Raw genomic sequence first — 22027 nt, forward strand, 5'->3', positions numbered from 1 at the left:
AACATGACCTATACCAGCCCTGTAACTGTCAAAACATATATTATCAAAGGGAGAGCCACCTGCAAAACGAACATGTCATATACCAGCTGTTATGTTAACACTATTCAGCTTTTTACATTGGCATGACTACCCATGACGCTGATCAAATTTGTACCAAAATGAAGAAATTCACGTATTTGATCAGTTCTCATGTAGATGAAAAGCGACTACAGTATTGAGTATTTTGTAAAAGTTTGAGCTTTGTGAGTGGTTTATTTTAGGAGATGTTTGCTTGTGAACATTGCATGTTGTACATAAACTCTGCATGGTATGTTTCGCGCAGATCATGAGACATTATGGTGGGCACTTCTTTACAAAAAGCCTACTGAATGAGTGACTGTGTTAATTAGTAATTTATTTACTGATCTATCTATTTTCAGCAGCCTCCTCTCACCTCTATTACATAAAATACATTTAGCTTTTCACTCTTCATTAGTTCATGCACAGAGTTTTAGCCGTAATCTCTCTTGCATGCTACCCTGTCTTCCATCTTTAAGCACTTCAGGTTTTCAAATCCCTTCTGGTTCAGTCCCCAACAAACAGTTTTCTTTCTAATGCCATCTGGTAAGTCTCCCACGACCCAGGTTCCTGGCTGATTTTTCCAAGCTCTATTTCTTTTCCTATACCTCTCCAGTGCCTTTCCCTTCACCCCTCTTCCTTCTCCTTCAACCCTTCTGCCAGAAGGAGCCACTGGCTCCGAAAGCTCGCATTAAATTAAACCATTTTTTATATGTGTGTTCTCCTGTCTTCACTTAGTGAGTAAATTTTTTGTCCATCCAATACCAAACAATGGAAAATCCAAATGGAATGTAACAATATTATGAAAAGGAAAATCGCTACTCACCCTACAGCAGAGATGTTGAGTTGCAGATAGGCACAACAAAAATACTGTCACAAATTAGCTTTCAGCCAGTACAGCCTTCATCAAAAATAGACGACACACACACACACACATACACGACTGCAGTCTCTGGCAACTGAAGCCACACTACTGGCCAAAAACTAATTTGTGACAATCTCTTTTCTGTGCCTATCTGTGACTCAATTACATTATACTGTCATTAGTTCAAAGGAATAACAAGCTGAATTTGCCAACTGTTCTGCATTGTTTTTAACAGTACCAGGGGTATTGGTCAGTCCAATATATAATGCTTGCCAAAAAGGAGGAGACCCAGAAGACATGGTCAGATGTCTATGTAGCTTTGTACACGTACACACCAACAGCAAACATGTAAATGATTACAGAGTTGCAATTCTCTATGACAAGAAGAACAGCCACTAGAGTGCATTAGCAGATTTTATGTTTGGAGTTGCCACAAGGACTGGCAGAGTATATAAGGGATGTAAACAGCATCAGATGTTGAGTGATTATTGTGAAGGATACAGAGATGCAGAGTGTTCATGTGACACACTGTTACCAACACCTGACAGTTTGAGAGAAGCCTCACTGTGGGTCTCCATTTACCTGACTGGTAGAATTGTACAACATCCAGTTTTCTGGGGTATTTGGATGTGACAGTGACCTGATGTCAGGCTGCATGGGAATGTGACTCAGTGTCAGGGTTCTGGTTGACAACAACTGAATACCACGAACTGTTCCTGCTGTCCGACAATCAGCAGTTGACTTCCTGCGGTAAAGTGTTACCCTGCACGACTGGTTGGAGACTAGCAGCAGCAGGACTTGGGTATTCCTGTGGAGTGGTGCCATGACAGGGAAGCATGGACTACCGATGAATGACATCGCATGGTGTTCAGTGATAAATCGTGACACTGCACTACCCCCAATGACCACTGTAGGTGAGTAGCTGGTGAGGTCCCATTCTTCCAATGGTTTGGAGAGACACAGTGGTGTTGCTCTTGACGCCATCATGTGGCGAGCAATTGGGTATGACTGGCCACAGCTGATATTGATTTGAGTGAACTCTGTCAGCACAACAGTATGTCATGCATATCCTACACCCTCATGTGTTGTCTCTCAAGTGACACTACTATGGTGCCATTTTTCATCCACCCATGGCACGTGTCTCTATGAAATGACTGCACGATGTTGAGATACTCCCGTGGGCAAAAAGATCCTCAGATCTGTCCCTGATAGAGTATGTGGGACCAGTTCAGACATGAATTCTGTCCTCGCACCTGTTTCAAGGATATGAAGGGCTAGTTACAACAGTTCTTGCCAGTTTGCCTCAAAACAGTATAAAATGACGTTATGACACCCTTTCCAACTGAATCAGTGCATGCATCCAGGAAACATCATACTGATAAGTGGGCCCAAACTGTCACATACTTTGTAAATTTGACTCAGTTGTCTAATCACTGCAATAACAGCATATACCCTTCCATCCCACAAAGTTTCATTTCATTACCTGGCCTCTTCCGGGTGCTTCACTTTTTTTTGTCAGGCAGTGTAGGTTCCACTTAATGGTTTGCTCAAGTATTTTTGCATCCTTCAGTTCACTTTGTAATTTTTGCAATGTGGGGTATCAGTTTGTTTATTTGTATTTTACAGAGACAAACTTTATGCAATTTACGAATTCATGTGGTTCTGTCATGCACAAGTCATCTTCGGGATACTCTATTTATTTCTGTCATATTTTAGCCTATCTGCAATTAAAAGAATTGTTTTAAATCAAGTGTTGAATTAGAAATGTTTGTAATAATTATATTAACACTGAAAATGTAATTTTGTAAAGAAATTGCATTAAAAATAACAATATTGGTTTTATATGCCTGAAATGCATCATCTTTGTTTATCACACCATCTCTTGTGAACACACGACTTTGCTAGGGCACTGGCGTGGCTTTTGTGGGAGTCAGTTGCAAGGATAGTTCACAATTGAACTAAGTTGTGGTTGGAGAAAATTTACCAACAAGAATAGAAATATTTAATCACCATGATGTGTGTGAATCTTACAAAGAACCTGAGATACCTGTAACTGTTTAACAACTGCCTGCAATTGCCAGCACACAACTGACCCGCCAGTATGGTTTATGTTGATGCTGTGCACACTTTTATCTTGTTTACAGCATGGTGCTGTAGCTATAGTCAATTTAATCAGCTATATCTTGACAATGGGACTTGGCTCTAAGCAATCATTTTGCTTTGCCATGACAGTTTATAAAACAGCCAGTGCGGAAGATTTTATTCATCATGCCAGCAATGAAGTAAATCAGATAAATGAAAATTTTGTTGCACTACTAGTTATCAGTTTTCTTCACAATGTGCAAAATATGCATTATATTGGAATTAAATGTACATGGAATAGATAATTCTTTACAGTTAGGTGAGAATGAGTATGTTACAATTATTGGAAATGAGAGTCTGATCAGTACTTTCCAATTTCTTTGTTATATATATATATATATAATATGTCTGCTTGTGAGATGTCTGCTTGTGTCTGTATATGTGTGGATGGATATTTGTGTGTGTGCGAGTGTATACCCGTCCTTTTTTCCCCCTAAGGTAAGTCTTTCCGCTCCCGGGATTGGAATGACTCCTTACCTTCTCCCTTAAAACCCACATCCTTTCGTCTTTCCCTCTCCTTCCCTCTTTCCTGATGAGGCAACAGTTTGTTGCGAAAGCTTGAATTTTGTGTGTATGTTTGTGTTCGTTTGTGTGTCTGTCGACCTGCCAGCACTTTCATTTGGTATATATATATTTCTTTTTTCTTAAATGATGGAAACTCTAAAATATAAACAAACACACAAAGTAACCAGTCAATGAATTTAAAGTATTGTGAGGCTTTGCTCTATCATCAAATGACATTTCCGGTGTTTATCACATACTTTGCTTCTGAGAAACTAATGGTGTTGAAATATCTGCAATGTTTCAAATCGATCATTTTGAGTGCAGAATGTTTTTGGGGGATTAGTAAGAAGAAATTCTGCAATAAAAGACACTTATTTAAAATATTCTAGATATTTCAAGATGGTCGGTTTACCGAGCAACGCACCTGAGCTAAACAATGGAACTGACATCTGAATATGGACCAAAGCCCCCAGAATGCACTGTAAACACACACACACGTGTTACTTTTTGTTTTTATTTATAATTATTCTGCACTCCTATGTCACTAGCCACCCTGAGTACTTTACAAGAAACATACCGACCTACCAAGCTTTCAATAGTTGACAGCTGGACTTACCAGTGTATCTCGAGCTCGGTGAGGCTGTGGCATGTGCGGAACACGTGCTGCAGCATGCCAGACGGTAGCATGCGCTGCAGCCTGAGCACTCGCAGCTGTGGCATGCTCATCACCAGCGACAGGGCCTCTTCGTCAGTCTGGTTTTCACCGACGACGTAGTCACTGTCGCGCCAGAGTGTGTCATCATTACACACGGCCTGCCATCGCCGGTTCACGTGGCTCGGCCCCGAGGCCAGCTCCTCTCGGGACAGGTATGAGAAGATGTGAAGGAGTATTTCATCCGGGAAGTCACCAATGTAAATGGAGCCCATAGCCTATTTGGAAAGCACATGTGTTAATTACATAGGAATATAAATTTGAATACAATTTCAAGACTTTTGATACCTGTGTATTGAACAAGTGAAACTCAAATAAAAGTAGTGCAAACACATGACAAAAAATTAGTCAATTCACTGGAGACACCACCTTGTAGCACCATGTGCTTAGTCTGGCAAGGAAGGCAGTTGATAGGTTCCTTCAGGTATGCCATATCCAATTTGTAATGTAACAGACTAAGATGTGCTATTGACAAATGACTAACACTGACTACTTACTATTCACTATGTCACTTAAAAGCATAATCAGTATCACCACTACTTAACTATGTTTGCCATATAAACACAGAAATATTACTAGTATTTTCGTAATCCCAAATAGAAGTAAAAGTACAACTCCGTATAACAAAAAGCTTTGAAAAACGTCCATTAGTAACATGTTTGGTAAATTAATTAGGTTTAGTTGCGATGTGAAGACTTCTGACTGGTAAAAACATATATTCCACAAAACAGAATCTAAAAGGGTGTATATTACTCGACTATGACTAGAAAATCTGTGTTTATGTTTTATTCATTATGCCATGACGCATTTCAGTAACTCTATAATCCATTTTTTGTAATTATAATTTAGTTAAAATATAACTGTCAATAATATACACACTGGTTTTGATTGTTAAGAATATACTTACAATTCAGTGGCTGTGCCTGTGAAACCAGTGCAAATTTTGTTCGTGTGAGTGCACAAGATCATGTCAGTAGGCGTGCATCAAAGTTTTGTGGAAATTCAACCAAGGTAGTTTAAAAATCATTACATTAAGTATGTGATTAAATTTATTGCATACATGTTATGATTTGGAGTACCAACCATGCCAAATAACACCTCATGACTATGTTACTAAAGTGAGCAGATATAATCAGCAGTTATCTTCAGCAACAGAACATTCAAGTTCTCAAATAAAACTGTGACTTTTTTGTCTGCCAAGAGTTATTGAAATTATACCAAACTTTGTAATTATGTTTATAATAGAGGGAAACATTCCACCTGGGAAAAATATATATAAAAAAACAAAGATGCTGTAACTTACCAAACGAGAAAAGTGCTGGTAGATAGACACAATAAAAAACACACAAACACACACACAAATTTCAATCTTTCGCAACCCAAGGTTGCTTCATCAGGAAAGATGGAAGAAGAGGGAATGACGAAAGGATGTGGGTTTTAAGGGAGAGGGTAAGGAGTCATTCCAATCCTGGGAGTGGAAAGTCTTTCCGCACCCGGGATTGGAATGACTCCTTACCCTCACCCTTAAAACCCACATCCTTTCGTTGCTTCATCAGGAAAGATGGAAGGAGAGGGAATGACGAAAGGATGTGGGTTTTAAGGGAGAGGGTAAGGAGTCATTCCAATCCTGGGAGCGGAAAGTCTTTAAAGTCTTTCCGCACCCGGGATTGGAATGACTCCTTACCCTCCCCCTTAAAACCCACATCCTTTCGTCATTCCCTCTCCTTCCATCTTTCCTGATGAAGCAACCTTGGGTTGTGAAAGATTGAAATTTGTGTGTGTGTTTGTGTGTTTTTTATTGTGTCTATCTACCAGCGTTTTGTAATTATGTTGATATACACACAATTTAAGTGCATATTTAATCTGAATTACAGCCTGGGGGGATGTTATAGGCTGAAGCCACTCCTCAATAATTAGATCCTACAGAGCTACCAAATTACAGGAATGCTGATTGGTGCATTTCACCTACTGTTCAAAACAGCCACAGACATTTTTCACATGATCTAAGATTGGGGTGCTAAACAGTTCACTTGAGGTGCAATAGGGTGCCTCTGTGTTCATCAAACCAAAAACTTTGTGTGTGCAGACCAGCGAACATGGTTTTTGTCGTCTTGAAAGATGCAAGTCTCCACAGCACACTCGTGATGAATATGTAGAGGGAGACACAAGTAAACCTGAACTAATTCAATGGGTCATAATTTCCCTCTGAAAGCTTGTAGAAATGGGAGAGTTGTTTTAATGATTTCAGTAGCTCTGGGAGAGTCAAAGTACTACCCGTTGTTGGCAAGTTGATTGTTGTTCCTGAGCATAACGTCCTTTGTCTGGTATAATGCCATGCTTGCTTGGGTTGTGTCAGTTAGTTCGTAGCCTCATCCGTCACCGCTTGTGAAGTCTGTGAGTGTGTAGTTCTTACTGCATGAAAATAATGAGCAAATTAGTGATTCATTTGCAGTCTTTAGCTGGTAGAAACATGCAATACACACTTCAAGAGTGGGTTTTTATAGTGAAAACATGATGGAGGGCAGGCTCATTGGTTTCAACAAAATGGCCATTCCAAAGAGAATTCAATGTGTGTGATTCTCTGAAGAGTATCCAATGTGTGTGATTCTCCAAGAAAAGCAACAATTTTATTAATTGTTATGAAAGCTGGAGATAACTGGTGTACTAAACAGTGAAGTGGTAAACAAACACCATCACTGAGTGCAGAGGTTATTGATAATGTTCGAAAATGCTTGGAAAACTCTCCAAGGAAATTGTTGTGTTGATTAAGCCAGGAGACAGGCATTTCAATCGCATATTGCATATGCCAGAAAGCTGCAAAGAAATCGGCATTGCTACCATACAGAGTGTAACGATGCAAGCATTGCAAGAAACACATCATGAGAAAAGAATGTGTTACTGTCAATAGTTTCAGGGATTCCTTATTGAACGTCAATGCATTAACTTAGTTTACAGATGATGCAGATTCCACCTGTCAGGTTACATTGACAGATAAAATAGCAAATACTGAGCTGGTGTAAGCCCCTGTATCATCCACAAACTGCCACTGCATGATGAAAAGGTTGGAGTGTGGTATGCAGTGTCAGTTTCCAGGATTGTTGACCGTAATGTGTCACATGTCTAATGTTTCCATGCAACTTGTAACCAGTTTCAAAAAATCTGCCCTCCCTCCCATCACATGACCTAAGCCACCCAGATTTTTTCTTGTGGGGGTATCTTAAAAGCTGAGTGTATGAGATTAGACCATGGACTACCACAGAACTCCATAAGGCCATTACACACGAAATAAGCAACACTGGTGAGGATTTACTTCACAGAATGTCACAGAACATGATGAAATGAGTACTGTTATGCATTGATGCTGGGGGGGGGGGGGGGGGGCACTTCCAACATTTGCTAAGAGGACTTCATCTCCCAAGACTGCCATTGTGTCCTATTATTGCTACTGCTATTATTGGTTACAAAATTATGACTCATTAAACTAGTTCAAGTTTATTTGGATCACACTGTCGAAGAAACGGCAACACTTGCTTGTCAAGAATTTTGAAATAAATATCCCAGTTCATGTTCACTGTAACCTGAATGAGTGTGCACAAATCATGGTGTGAAAGGCAACCCTGAAACATACACTCATAACACACTGAGGGTTAAACATCTCATTTGGCGGTCAGTGCAATAAATGCCTTGCATCAATTGAAAGAGAGATGAAAAAGTAACTCATTGGATCACACTACATGCCTTATCTCAGCTACTGTCCACTTTCTGTGTTGTTCGGCCCTCAAAGTGCAGTTTCATGTGCTGCTGTGAGCAATGGCCATTAGAAAGGTACCTCATTCCTAATGCCTACTGCATGCAGTTCCATTCAGGATGTGCACTTGGTTGGGTTGGCCTTGCATTCACTGACTCACTGGATTACATGAAACAAATCCAGTCAGCTACTGTTCACTTTTTGTGTGAAAGAAGGTGCTGCTGTGAGTAATGGGCATCAGAGAGGCACCTCATTCCTAATGTCTACTGCAAGCAGTTCCCTTTGAAATATTCATTTGAGATGGAGCTAAGTCGCTGGACTTAAAACCGATTCTCACCGATGATCTGTGACATTAGTCTGTGTTCTTTGTTGGTTAGGTTCTTTTTACAACCACCGTTCTTACATTGAATTACATAGCAACAAGAAGTACACTTTTCACGTAGACTCATCGGGTAGGCTGCATTAATACGCCAACAAATTGGCCAAATTCATACATGGTGCAGTTAAGGACACATCCAAATTCAACAGCTCCATTCTTCTGCATATGTACACAGACCCATCTTACTGCTCTGATTTCACACAACTGACTGGGGTATATCACTTCACTGATATGACATGTCAATGGTCCAGGGTCATGTGAGTGCCTGGTACTAGTACTACATCACCTCACTATTCCAAAGTGACCAAGAGTAGGTGACCAATATTTTGACCACTAAGTGTATATTTACAGTCTTGGAAGTTATGAAGGAAAGGGGAACTAGCTGTAGCACATAACACGGGCAAATAATAAAATGAGTTAAACACACTCACTTTCACAATCAAGCTCGCCATACCAATTAAATCTAAATCTATACTCACAAGCCTCTATAAATTGTATGTACCAGAGGTACATTTCCTCCATTTGTATTCTGCACGCAGATCCTACATGGGAAGAGAGGTTGTTGGTATCACTCCATATGAGCATAAATTTCTCTACATTTAGCACTGCAGTCATTACACAAATCGTGTGTTAAAGAAAATATGTTTCACAAGTCATTGTTGAATGTGAGTTCTCTAAATTTGGTGAATAATGCTCTCTATGAAGCTCGACATTTTTCTTGGAAAGTCTCCCACTGCTGTTTGTAAAAAAAATTCTGTGACACTCTCGTGCTGGCTAAACAAATCCCAGACAAATCACGAACCTCGTTTTTTGTTTTCTCTACCTTCCATTAATCTAAGACTAACAGACTCTACTGAAGAACTGACCAAACAAGTTTCACTTTTCTTTCAATAAATATGAATCTGGTACCTGCTTTCCCCATGGCTAAATTTATGTGGTTTTCTGTAGTATTACAAATACAGTAGAACCATGATGATCCAACCTCCGATTAACCAACTCCTCGGATTATCCAACCATGCGTCCGATCATCCACCTGTGCTTTGCGCCGAACAGTGTGCCAGTGTTATCGATCGAGTTTACCAACTCAGTGGGATTGTATTTCCAGGCAAGTGCTAAGCTACCCCTCTGAGTCTGAGCTCCAACAAAGCTGAATAAAAGCCAACAAAGTTGCATAAAAGCTATGTTTTTGCCCCCCTTCCCCGTAACAAATGGACCTGGATGTTACTGGGTGGTTAGAACAATGTTACATGAGGAAATCCACCAGTGCTTTGTTAGAGACAACAGAAGAAAGTTGTGATCTTTTTGAAGCAATTAGAAGCCTCAACATAAAATATGCAGTTCACTACATGGCTGCCAAAGCTTGGGAAGAACTCAGAAAAACCATTCCACAGAAATAATGGAAGAAAGGTTTCCCTAGCTTAAACTAAAAGCAAAAGCCTCCAGAAATAATGTCAGACACTGCAGATTGGGTTGCTGGTTTATAAACTCTTCAGAATGATATCCATCGTGCTAACATAGAGGAATGGATAGAAGAAAGTGACGTTGATACTATTACAAATGAAGAACTTGAAGATGATCAGATCCTTGATGTTGTTTTGCAACAGTATAGTGGTAAGCAAGAGCAGTCAAATAGTGAAAAGAAGGAAGGAGATGAAAAGATTAGCTACTGTGCAGCGATGGATGTGTTTGAGACTGCCCTCAAATATTTTGAACAACACAGCCAATCACTACAGTTATGGACATATTGTGTACATTGAAGTGGGTTGACGTAGCCACAAAGTCAAGCTAAACAAACACACACACACACACTCTCTCTCTCTCTCTCTTTTTAAAATAGATTTACAGTGTCCAATATTTTCTGTTTTTCTTGCTGTTTATTAGAAATGTAATATTTTTGCCTTAAATGTGATTTACTAAAGTGTTCTGAACTCTGTAAATGAGTTGCCTTATTCTCCTCTGATTATCCGACCTTTTTACTGCTCTGACCACCACCTGGTCCCAAAAGTGATGGTTAATGGAAGGTCTACTATACTTCTGGTAGTACTTCTGTGTTTCCCGTCTGAGCAACATCAGGTTTGCATCTGTAATTTTATACTTGAGAGTATTTACATCACCTGTATTGCCAAGATATTCACACAATTATTTTTTTGTTTAAGGTGGAGTTTTCAAGATCCCGATAATGTGATATTGTCTTTGTCAACTGACACAAAAATTTGTAGCGAGGGGAGCCACACTGTCGAGAGCCTTGTTGCTTTTCATTGTGAAAAATAAAGACCAAAAGGAAATGTGAAAGCATTGTAAATACATAATCGGTATCACGAAATGAGTCAATTCTCACTTGTCTGGCAAAAGGAAACAGTTTGTGAATGTATCATAGTGTATTAATCTTGTCAAGGGTATTATCTGTAGTAAGAAGATAAATAAATGGTGAGCATTAAGAAAGTTATTTTGCAGCCGAGAAGAATTTTATTTATTCTGCAAAAGAATGGGAAGCAAGTAAGGAAGAAATATGTAGAATTTAATATCCCATGAAATGAAGTCATTTAGAGACAGAGCTCAGGCTTGGGGTAGGGAAGAGGGGGATGGAAATCAGCCGTGCCTTTTACAAAGAAATCATTCCATCATTTGCCAGCAGTGATTTAGGGAAATCACAGAAAACCTAAATCTGGACGGCCTGATGGGGATTTGGATTATCTTCCTCCCAAACTAGGAGGGCATTTCTGCTAGAAAGAGCAGATAGGCAGTTGTTAGTATCCCACTTAAGACAATGAATTTACATCATTTAGTTCCAGTACAATAGGCATAGAGAAATATTGGGTTAAGTTTAAACAGATTGTAAATCATATTTGTGGTTAACAGAAATTCGTAAATCTGTAAAATGATTGATGTGTGAAGATTACAACAATTATCATCAACATACCTTAGCAATAGATCTTGCTGAGAACCTCAGAAAATTCTAGTCCTATGTTAAATCACTTAGTTGGTCTAAGACTTTGATCCAGTCATTCAGTCAGTCTGGTGTGGCAGCAGATGACAGCAGAAGTAAAGCCAAAGTTTTACATTTCACATTTAAGAAATCGTTCACGCCGGAGAATCGTACAATTATACCATCATTTGACCATCGCCATAGACTCCTGTATGGAGGACTTAGTAATAAGCATCCATCGTGTAGACAATCAATTGAAAGAGATGTTGTTGTTGTGGTCTTCAGTCCTGAGACTGGTTTGATGCAGCTCTCCATGCTACTCTATCCTGTGCAAGCTTCTTCATCTCCCAGTACCTACTGCAACCTACATCCTTCTGAATCTGCTTAGTGTATTGATATCTTGGTCTCCCTCTACGATTTTTACCCTCCACACTGCCCTCCAATGCTAAATTTGTGATCCCTTGATGCCTCAAAACATGTCCTACCAACCGATCCCTTCTTCTAGTTAAGTTGTGCCACAAACTTCTCTTCTCCCCAATCCTATTCAATACCTCCTCATTAGTTACGTGATCTACCCACCTTATCTTCAGCATTCTTCTGTAGCACCACATTTCGAAAGCTTCTATTCTCTTCTTGTCCAAACTGGTTATCGTCCATGTTTCACTTCCATACATGGCTACACTCCATACAAATACTTTCAGAAACGACTTCCTGACACTTAAATCTATACTCGATGTTAACAAATTTCTCTTCTTCAGAAACGCTTTCCTTGCCATTGCCAGTCTACATTTTATATCCTCTCTACTTCGACCATCATCAGTTATTTTACTCCCTAAATAGCAAAACTCCTTTACTACTTTAAGTGTCTCATTTCCTAATCTAATCCCCTCAGCATCACCCGATTTAATTTGACTACATTCCATTATCCTCGTTTTGTTTTTGTTGATGTTCATCTTATATCCTCCTTTCAAGACACTGTCCATTCCGTTCAACTGCTCTTCCAAGTCCTTTGCTGTCTGTGACAGAATTACAATGTCATCGGCGAACCTCAAAGTTTTTACTTCTTCTCCATGAATTTTAATACCTACTCCGAATTTTTCTTTTGTTTCCTTTACTGCTTGCTCAATATACAGATTGAATAACATCGGGGAGAGGCTACAACCCTGTCTCACTCCTTTCCCAACCACTGCTTCCCTTTCATGCCCCTCGACTCTTATAACTGCCATCTGGTTTCTGTACAAATTGTAAATAGCCTTTCGCTCCCTGTATTTTACCCCTGCCACCTTCAGAATTTGAAAGAGAGTATTCCAGTTAACGTTGTCAAAAGCTTTCTCTAAGTCTACAAATGCTAGAAACGTAGGTTTGCCTTTTCTTGATCTTTCTTCTAAGATAAGTCGTACGGTTAGTATTGCCTCACGTGTTCCAACATTTCTACGGAATCCAAACTGATCTTCCCCGAGGTCCGCTTCTACCAGTTTTTCCATTCGTCTGTAAAGAATTCGCGTTAGTATTTTGCAGCTGTGACTTATTAAACTGATAGTTCGGTAATTTTCACATCTGTCAACACCTGCTTTCTTTGGTATTGGAATTATTATATTCTTCTTGAAGTCTGTGGGTATTTCGCCTGTCTCATACATCTTGCTCACCAGATGGTAGAGTTTTGTCATGACTGGCTCTCCCAAGGCCATCAGTAGTTCTAATGGAATGTTGTCTACTCCCGTGGCCTTGTTTCGACTCAGGTCTTTCAGTGCTCTGTCAAACTCTTCACGCAGTATCTTATCTCCTATTTCATCTTCATCTACATCCTCTTTCAATTCCATAATACTGTCCTCAAGTACATCGCCCTTGTATAAACCCTCTATATACTCCTTCCACCTTTCTGCCTTCCCTTCTTTGCTTAGAACTGGGTTGCCATCTGAGCTCTTGATATTCATACAAGTGGTTCTCTTCTCTCCAAAGGTCTCTTTAATTTTTCTGTAGGCAGTATCTATCTTACCCCTAGTGAGACAAGCCTCTACATCCTTACATTTGTCCTCTAGCCATCCCTGCTTAGCCATTTTGCACTTTCTGTCGATCTCATTTTTGAGACGTTTGTATTCCCTTTTGCCTGCTTCATTTACTGCATTTTTATATTTTCTCCTTTCATCAATTAAATTCAATATTTCTTCTGTTACCCAAGGATTTCTATTAGCCCTCGTCTTTTTACCTACTTGATCCTCTGCTGCCTTCACTACTTCATCCCTCAGAGCTACCCATTCTTCTTCTACTGTATTTCTTTCCCCCATTCCTGTCAATTGTTCCCTTATGCTCTGCCTGAAACTCTGTACAACCTCTGGTTCTTTCAGTTTATCCAGGTCCCATCTCCTTAAATTCACACCTTTTTGCAGTTTCTTCAGTTTCAATCTGCAGTTCATAACCAATAGTTTGTGGTCAGAATCCACATCTGCCCCTGGAAATGTCTTACAATTTAAAACCTGGTTCCTAAATCTCTGTCTTACCATTATATAATCTATCTGATACCTATTAGTATCTCCAGGATTCTTCCACGTATACAACCTTCTTTTATGATTCTTGAACCAAGTGTTAGCTATGATTAAGTTATGCTCTGTGCAAAATTCTACAAGGCGGCTTCCTCTTTCATTTCTTCCCCCCAATCCATATTCACCTACTATGTTTCCTTCTCTCCCTTTTCCTACAGACGAATTCCAGTCACCCATGACTATTAAATTTTCGTCTCCCTTCACTACCTGAATAATTTCTTTTATCTCGTCATACATTTCATCAATTTCTTCATCATCTGCAGAGCTAGTTGGCATATAAACTTGTACTACTGTAGTAGGCATGGGCTTTGTGTCTATCTTGGCCACAATAATGCGTTCACTATGCTGTTTGTAGTAGCTAACCCGCACTCCTATTTTTTTATTCATTATTAATCCTACTCCTGCATTACCCCTATTTGATTTTGTATTTATAACCCTGTAATCACCTGACCAAAAGTCTTGTTCCTCCTGCCACCGAACTTCACTAATTCCCACTATATCTAACTTTAACCTATCCATTTCCCTTTTTAAATTTTCTAACCTACCTGCCCGATTAAGGGATCTGACATTCCACGCTCCGATCCGTAGAATGCCAGTTTTCTTTCTCCTGATAAGAAAGAGATGGAAGCAAGTAAGTCACCAGGTCCTGATGGGATCCCAATTCAGTTTTACAGAGTACTCTACAGCACTGGCCCCTTATTTAGTTTGCATTTATCACAAATCTCTCTCCCAGTGCAAAGTCCCAATGATTACAAAAAAGTGCAGGTGACTCCTGTATATAAGGAGAGTAAAAGAATGGCTCCACAAAAATTACGGCAAATATCTTTAACATTGGTTTGCTGCAGGATCCCTGAACATATTCTCAGCTCGAATACAATACTCTTCCTTGAGAGAGAGAAAAGTGTCTGTCCACATATCAGCACAGCTTTAGAAAGCATCGCTCATACGACACTCAGCTTGCCTTTTTCTCATGATATACTGCAAACTATGAATGTAGGGCAACAAGTGGATTCCATATTCCTGTATTTTCATAAAGTATTTGACACGGTGCCATACTGCCGACTGTTAACAAAGGAACAAGCATACAGAATAGGTTTCCATGTTATGTAGGTTGCTTGAAGATTTCATAAGTAATACAACCCGGTATGACATTCTCAATGGCGAGTGTTCATCAGAGATAAGGGTATTATCAGGAGTGTTCAAGGGAAGTGTGGCAGCACCGCTGTTATTTTCTATATACATAAATAACCTGGCAAACAAAGTAAGCATCAGTCTGCAGCTGTTTGATGATGATGCTGTAACGTATGGGGAGGTGTCGTCGTCAAGTGACTGTAGGAGGATATAAGATGAGTTAAACAAAATTTCTAGTTAGTATGATAAATGGCTCTAAATGAAGAAAAATGTAAGTTAATGCAGATAAGGAAAAACAAACCCATAACATTCAAGCAAAGTACAGGGCTATTACAAATGATTGAAGCGATTTCATAAATTCACTGTAGCTCCATTCATTGACATATGGCCACGACACACTACAGATACGTAGAAAAACTCATAACCTTTTGTTCGGCTGAAGCCGCACTGCAGGTTTCTGCCGCCAGAGCGCTCGAGAGCGCAGTGAGACAAAATGGCGACAGGAGCCGAGAAAGCGTATGTCGTGCTTGAAATGCACTCACATCGGTCAGTCATAACAGTGCAACGACACTTCAGGACGAAGTTCAACAAAGATCCACCAACTGCTAACTCCATTCGGCGATGGTATGCGCAGTTTAAAGCTTCTGGATGCCTCTGTAAGGGGAAATCAATGGGTCGGCCTGCAGTGAGCGAAGAAAAGGTTGAACGCGTGCGGGCAAGTTTCACGCGTAGTCCGCGGAAGTCGACAAATAAAGCAAGCAGGGAGCTAAACGTACCACAGCCGACGGTTTGGAAAATCTTACGGAAAAGGCTAAAGCAGAAGCCTTACCGTTTACAATTGCTACAAGCCCTGACACCCGATGACAAAGTCAAACGCTTTGAATTTTCGGCGCGGTTGCAACAGCTCATGGAAGAGGATGCGTTCAGTGCGAAACTTGTTTTCAGTGACGAAGCAACATTTTTTCTTAATGGTGAAGTGAACAGACACAATGTGCGAATAAGGGCGGTAGAGAATCCTCACGCACTCGTGCAGCAAATTCGCAATTCACCAAAAGTTAACGTGTTTTGTTTTAAAGTTTACGGCCCCTTTTTCTTCTGCGAAAAAAAACGTTACAGGACACTTGCATCTGGACATGCTGGAAAATTGGCTCATGCCACAACTGGAGACCGACAGCGCTGACTTCATCCTTCAACAGGATGGTGCTCCACCGCACTTCCATCATGATGTTCGGCATTTCTTAAACAGGAGACTGGAAAACCGATGGATCGCTCGTGGTGGAGATCATGATCAGCAATTCATGTCATGGCCTCCACGCTCTCCCCGACTTATTAACCCCATGCGATTTCTTCAGTGTTGAAACCTCCTCTACCAAGAAACGTGCCAGAACTGCGAGCTCGCATCAACGATGCTTTCGAACTCATTGATGGGGACATGCTGCGCCGAGTGTGGGAGGAACTTGATTATCAGCTTGATGTCTGCCGAATCACTAAAGGGGCACATATCGAACATTTGTGAATGCCTAAAAAAACTTTTTGAGTTTTTGTATGTGTGTGCAAAGCATTGTGAAAATATCTCAAATAATAAAGTTATTGTAGAGCTGTGAAATCGCTTCAATCATTTGTAATAACCCTGTATCACCAGTGTGTTGCTTGACACAGTCACGTCAATTAAATATGCAGCTATAACACACCAAAGCAATAAAAAGTGGAATGAGCATGTAAGGATTGTACTAGGGAAGGTGAAGGGCCAACTTCGGCTTATTGGGAGAATTTCAAGAAATGTGGTTCATCTGTAAAGGAGATCGCACATAGGACACTAGTGTAACCATTGTTGAGTACTGTTCGAGTGTTTGGGATCTGCACTGGGTCGCATTAAATGAATTCAAGGCACGTTTCAATAAATGGGAAGCAGGGGAGGGAAGGTGATATTATTTTCAAGGAGCACTATTGAGAAGAATTTGAGAACTGCCATTTGAGGCTGACTGCAGAACAATTCTACTGCTGCCAATGTACGGTACATTTCGTGTACGCCACAATGATAAGATTGGACAGATTAGGGCTTGCATGTTTTTTCCTTGCTCTATTTGCAAGTGGAAGAGAAAAGGAAATTACTAGTAGTGGTACAGGATAACTTTCACCACACATCATATAGTGACTTGCGGAATATCGCTGTAGATGTAGAGTCCAGTGTGCTAATCACTGCACTACCACGCTTAGTAAAAAAAGATGAATTGGAAAGCTCAAATAAATAGTATTGACGACTATTGAGACATACACCAATTAAATTACTAAGGGATGGTACTGATTCCCCAAGGTACACAAAACAGGTCAGAACATTATTGCAGAATCAATGAAAAAAGCATGCCAAATTTAAAAGAACACAAAGTCCCCAAGACTGGTGAAGTTTTTTAAAGCTTGAAATTTATCACATACTTCAATGTGAAATCCTTTCAATAGTTTTCACAACGAAACTCTGTCTCAGAATCTGGCAGAAAATCCAAAGAAATTCTGCCAACAGAAAGACACTATCAGTACCTTCACTGTCTGACAACAATGGTGATGTTACTGATGACAGTACCAAGTAAATATTCTAGAATTCAAACCAAGAACAACTGCCAACATGAGTAATTTAGAAGTAAATATCCCTGTTAGAGCACAGCAGCTTAAATTATTTAATAGAGGCAAGGCCTCTGTTCCAGATTGTATACCAGTCAGGTTTCTTTGTGAGTAGGTTCAAACAACAGATCCATACTTAGCGATCATACACAACCGTTTGTTCATTGAAAGACCTGTACCTAAAGACTGGAAGTTGCACAAGTCACACCAACAACCAAGAAAAGAAATACGAGTAACCTGATGAATTACACACCCATTTCGCTAACATCGATTTCCAGTAAGTTCCTGGAACATATACTGTGTTTGAACATTGAGCTACCTCGAAGAAAACGATTTAGATTATTGACAAATAGCCAACACAGATTCGGAAAATATCATTCTTGTGAAAAAGAACTAACTCTTTATTCTTAAGAAGTAATTAGCACTACTGACAGGGGACGTCAAACTGATTCCGCGTTTTTAGATTTAAGGAAGGCTTTTGACACTGTACCACACAAGTGACTTCTAATAAAATTGTGTGTTTATGGACTAGTGTCTCAGTTGTGCAACTGGGTTTGTGATTTTCTGTCAGAAAGATCACAGTCTGAAGTAACCAACAGAAAGTCATAAGTAAAACTTAGGTAATATCTGACATTTCCCAAGGACGCGTTATAGGCCCTCTGTTGTTGCTGATCTATATAAACGATTTAGGAGACAATCTGTTTGCAGATGATGCTGTCATTTGCCATCTTATGAAGACATCAGGTGACTAAAACAAATTGCACAATGATTTAGACAAGACATCTGTATGGTGTGAAAAGTGACAATTAACTCTAAATAATGAAAAGTGTGGTGAGACTAAAAGGAATCAGTAAATTTCGGTGCCACAAAAAACCACACAAATCTAAAGTCTGTAAATTCAACTAAAGACTTACGGGTAAAGCGATCCAAAGACTACGATTTATTGGTGGAACACTTGCAAGATGCAACAGGTCTTTGAAAAAGACTGCCTACTGTGTGCTTGTCAGCCCTCTTCTGGAGTAGTGCTGTGCCATATGGGATCCGCATCAGATAGGAGACCTTTGAAACAGTTCAAAGAAGGGCAGCTCGTTTTGTACTATCATAAAACACGGGAGAGATTGCCACCGATGTGATATGCAAACTGGGATGGCAATCATTAAAACAAAGGCATTTTTCAATGTGGCAGGCTCTTCTCATGAAATTTTAATCTCCAACTTTCTCCTCAGAGTGTGAAAATATTTTGTTGGTGAACTCCTACATAGAAAGGAATGATCATCATAATAAAATAAGACAAACCAGAACTCATACAGAAAAATTTAAGTGTTTGTTCTTCCCATGCACTGTCTGAGACAGCAACAGTAGAGAAATAGGTTGAAGGTGGTTCGATGAACCCTCTGCCAGGCCCTTAATTGATATAGATAAAATTATACATAGTGAACACAAACTCCACTGAAAATTTTTTGTAAATTGCTCAGTGATATTTTATGAGGGTTTTAGTATGGGGATCCCGTTTCGCCAACAGTTCATTAGAGAGTAACAATATTATAATCATTTATTTGGTTTGTTATCACATTTTCCTTTGTTTTGGTAAAATGCCTTTACAACAATGAAAACGCCTGTTGTATGGAATCACCAAAACGTACATCGCACAACAAAAAGTAACGTACCAACACTCAGATGTTACGTGGTAGCTGTCAATGTGGGAACCGCCCAGCCTAGTGTCTTCATGTTGGTCTTCCATTGCATTCAGTGAAGTGATAGTTGAGGCGTATATCAGCCAACTTTTCATAAATAAACCTATCTGTACTACTGTGCCTTCTTCTTCCTTTCAAGCGTGAAGCCTAACTTTTATGATATAGTCAAGATGTTCTCCTGCCACCTTTACACTGGTTGATCTAGCGAGCTTAGACCAATAGGGTGATAGTGTAGCACAAATTTTGGGATTGCCTTTGAGTTTATTCATTGTAGATGCTTTCTCCAGTTGTTTTGGTAGTTCTGCACATAATGTGTATCACTATTAAGTACAACATGGATGGAATAACAAACACAAGATGGAACAGAACAGTACTGAATGCAAGCTTGAAGGCGAACAGTAAAGTAGGCATTTCTCTGGTCAACAGCAAGTGCCGTGAGTGAAAGGAACAAGTTTTGTTCCAACGAGACACAAGCGCATACTGTCGGTATCCGCATTGTTGTGCACAAATTTTCAGTGCAATACAATGATAAATGGTGGTAAGAAATCAAATCTTTGACTGCATTACTCTTCAACGAGCCACGAGATGCCAAATGTCACTTACGCCAAAATAGTGGTCTTGACAACTGCACCCTCCCTCACTTCTTTTTAAAAAAAATTCTTTTGGCGAAACTGCTTATATTTTTACATATATAAAATACTCAATTTCTCAGCCATACTTTACAGCTGGATGCACAAGCGACTGCCCATGTGGATGGGTTTGTGACCTGATTGCCTACATTGAACATTCACATGTAAAGCTGATCATACTTGCTGTTCACACCATACAATTTGTGAGTTCACTGACACAGTTCTTAGTTCACATTTGGAACCACTATTTGCATTTTTTCTCAATTTTTTCATCATGTTCAATAGATCCCATCAAATAGGAGAACCTTCATGGATGTGGAACAAGTCACAGTATACATCAACATAAGACAATGACATCACAGAAACTTAATATTGTAGTAACAGCGAAGTATTAGTACACTGCTTAATGCTATTTATATTTATCCTCTTCAGTCCCAGTGATAAAATAAGCACAGAAAATATTTTCACTGTTTGTTTTATTATTTTTACACATGATTACATTCTAAATTATACTGTTTTAACTTTTATTTGTATGTGTACTTAAGGTCTTAACTAGTAAAAGAAAAAATATTTTACAACTGCTGTTTATCTGCTATTACTAGCTTTGTATTTACATGGTTACAACAGTACATTTCAAAGAAAACTTTTTTGTCTATAAATACAACACATTCATGAAATTCTAAAAAGCCCTTTTTTTTAGTAGACATAAATATAATTTCATTTCTTGCACACGGTTCTTGTAGTGTAGTACACCTTTCATGTGACATTTATACACACTCTTTAATCGTGTGAGTGCTGCTCCTTTGAAAAACGTTGCTGTCTGCTCGGTTTTACTATACAGCTGCTGTTTATCTGCTATAACTATCTTTGTATTTACATCGCTACAACAGTACATTTCAAAGAAAACATTTTTTTATCTATAAATACTGAGTTCTATTTACAGTAGACTAGTCCCTTCACTGAAGCTTCGCTCGCATAGTGTTTGACTCATTTACACGAACATCTCCTCCTATCCTTCCTTGTCCATCTCCTCCTCCCTCCCTCTGTGTTTTCCACTTCCTCCCCATCTCTCTTGTCCACCTCTTCCGTCTGCCCACACCCTCCTTCCCATTCCCTCTCTCTCCTCCTTCCTCTCTTTGTTTGTCTCTTCCACAACTCTCGCTGACCACATCCATCTTCCCCTCCCTCTGTGCATCTCCTTCTTCCCCCTCTCAGCACATCTCCTCTTCCCTCCCTTCTTTCTGTCTGTCCATCACCTTGTCCTGCCCTCTCTCTGTCCCTAACATATCCTCCTGGCTCACCTCACCCCCTATCCATCCCCTTCCTGAACTCTCTCCATCTCCTCCTCTATCCATATCAACCTCTCCCTGAGGTGCAGGCTGGCATGAACAGCAGGTTGATAATATTTTCACACAACACACCTGTCATGCAGGACCTGGTGCTTGAAAAGTGCACATCTGTATCTCTGTAAATATCAGAGCTAGAGCATTATAAACCCCCTTATGCTGGTCCTCTTGAGTAAAGGAGATGTGTGTCACATGTGGAGGACTTTGGTCCAAGGGCCTGAGAGGACCTATAAACAAGTGATTCAAAAAAATTATCCGTGAGGTCAAAACTTTTAAAGCAAGTGCCACTAGAAAGTTTTATACCCCAAGTTCTCTCAAAAAGCTAACTAGGGTGAAGTGGGGTAAGTGTAACCATGGGGTTAGTGTAACCACGGCTTATGGTGCCTTAAAGAAGCTGTATTTTTACCTCTGACCTCACACATATTAATTTACTTGTTTCTTTGTTATATTTAACCATAAGTTGTCAAATCTGACATAAATTGGTAATTAATTTTTGGACTTGAATTGACGTCTACATTTTCACTCTGTGAGTGAGTGACATGTTCAGAATTTGGTAGTCTGTCATTCTTGCAGTTTTAGAGATAACTGCACAATTTTTTGGTTACAAACTAACTTTTGCATGCCAATTTCAAATATGAGATTCATTTTACTCTACTGATAAAGCTCTTGATATGCCAGGCATGGTTACACTTACCCCAACTTTTTCCTATGTGGGGCAAGTGTAACCAACAGGCTGGG

At 39.7% G+C, this 22027-nt stretch overlaps 1 protein-coding gene across 1 annotated transcript in view; it reads right to left on the reverse strand.

The window, feature by feature from the left end:
- LOC126215083 (F-box/LRR-repeat protein 20-like) overlaps positions 1-22027 on the reverse strand; it is a 75034-nt gene that overhangs the window by 49382 nt on the left and 3625 nt on the right. The window contains exon 2 of the mRNA XM_049941731.1: positions 4185-4498. Coding sequence (XP_049797688.1) covers positions 4185-4495 — 311 coding nt within the window. The 5' untranslated portion in view covers positions 4496-4498. The remainder of the gene's footprint in view (positions 1-4184; positions 4499-22027) is intronic.

Source organism: Schistocerca nitens, chromosome 12 (genome assembly GCF_023898315.1).
Source record: "Schistocerca nitens isolate TAMUIC-IGC-003100 chromosome 12, iqSchNite1.1, whole genome shotgun sequence".
Lineage (NCBI taxonomy): Eukaryota > Metazoa > Arthropoda > Insecta > Orthoptera > Acrididae > Schistocerca > Schistocerca nitens.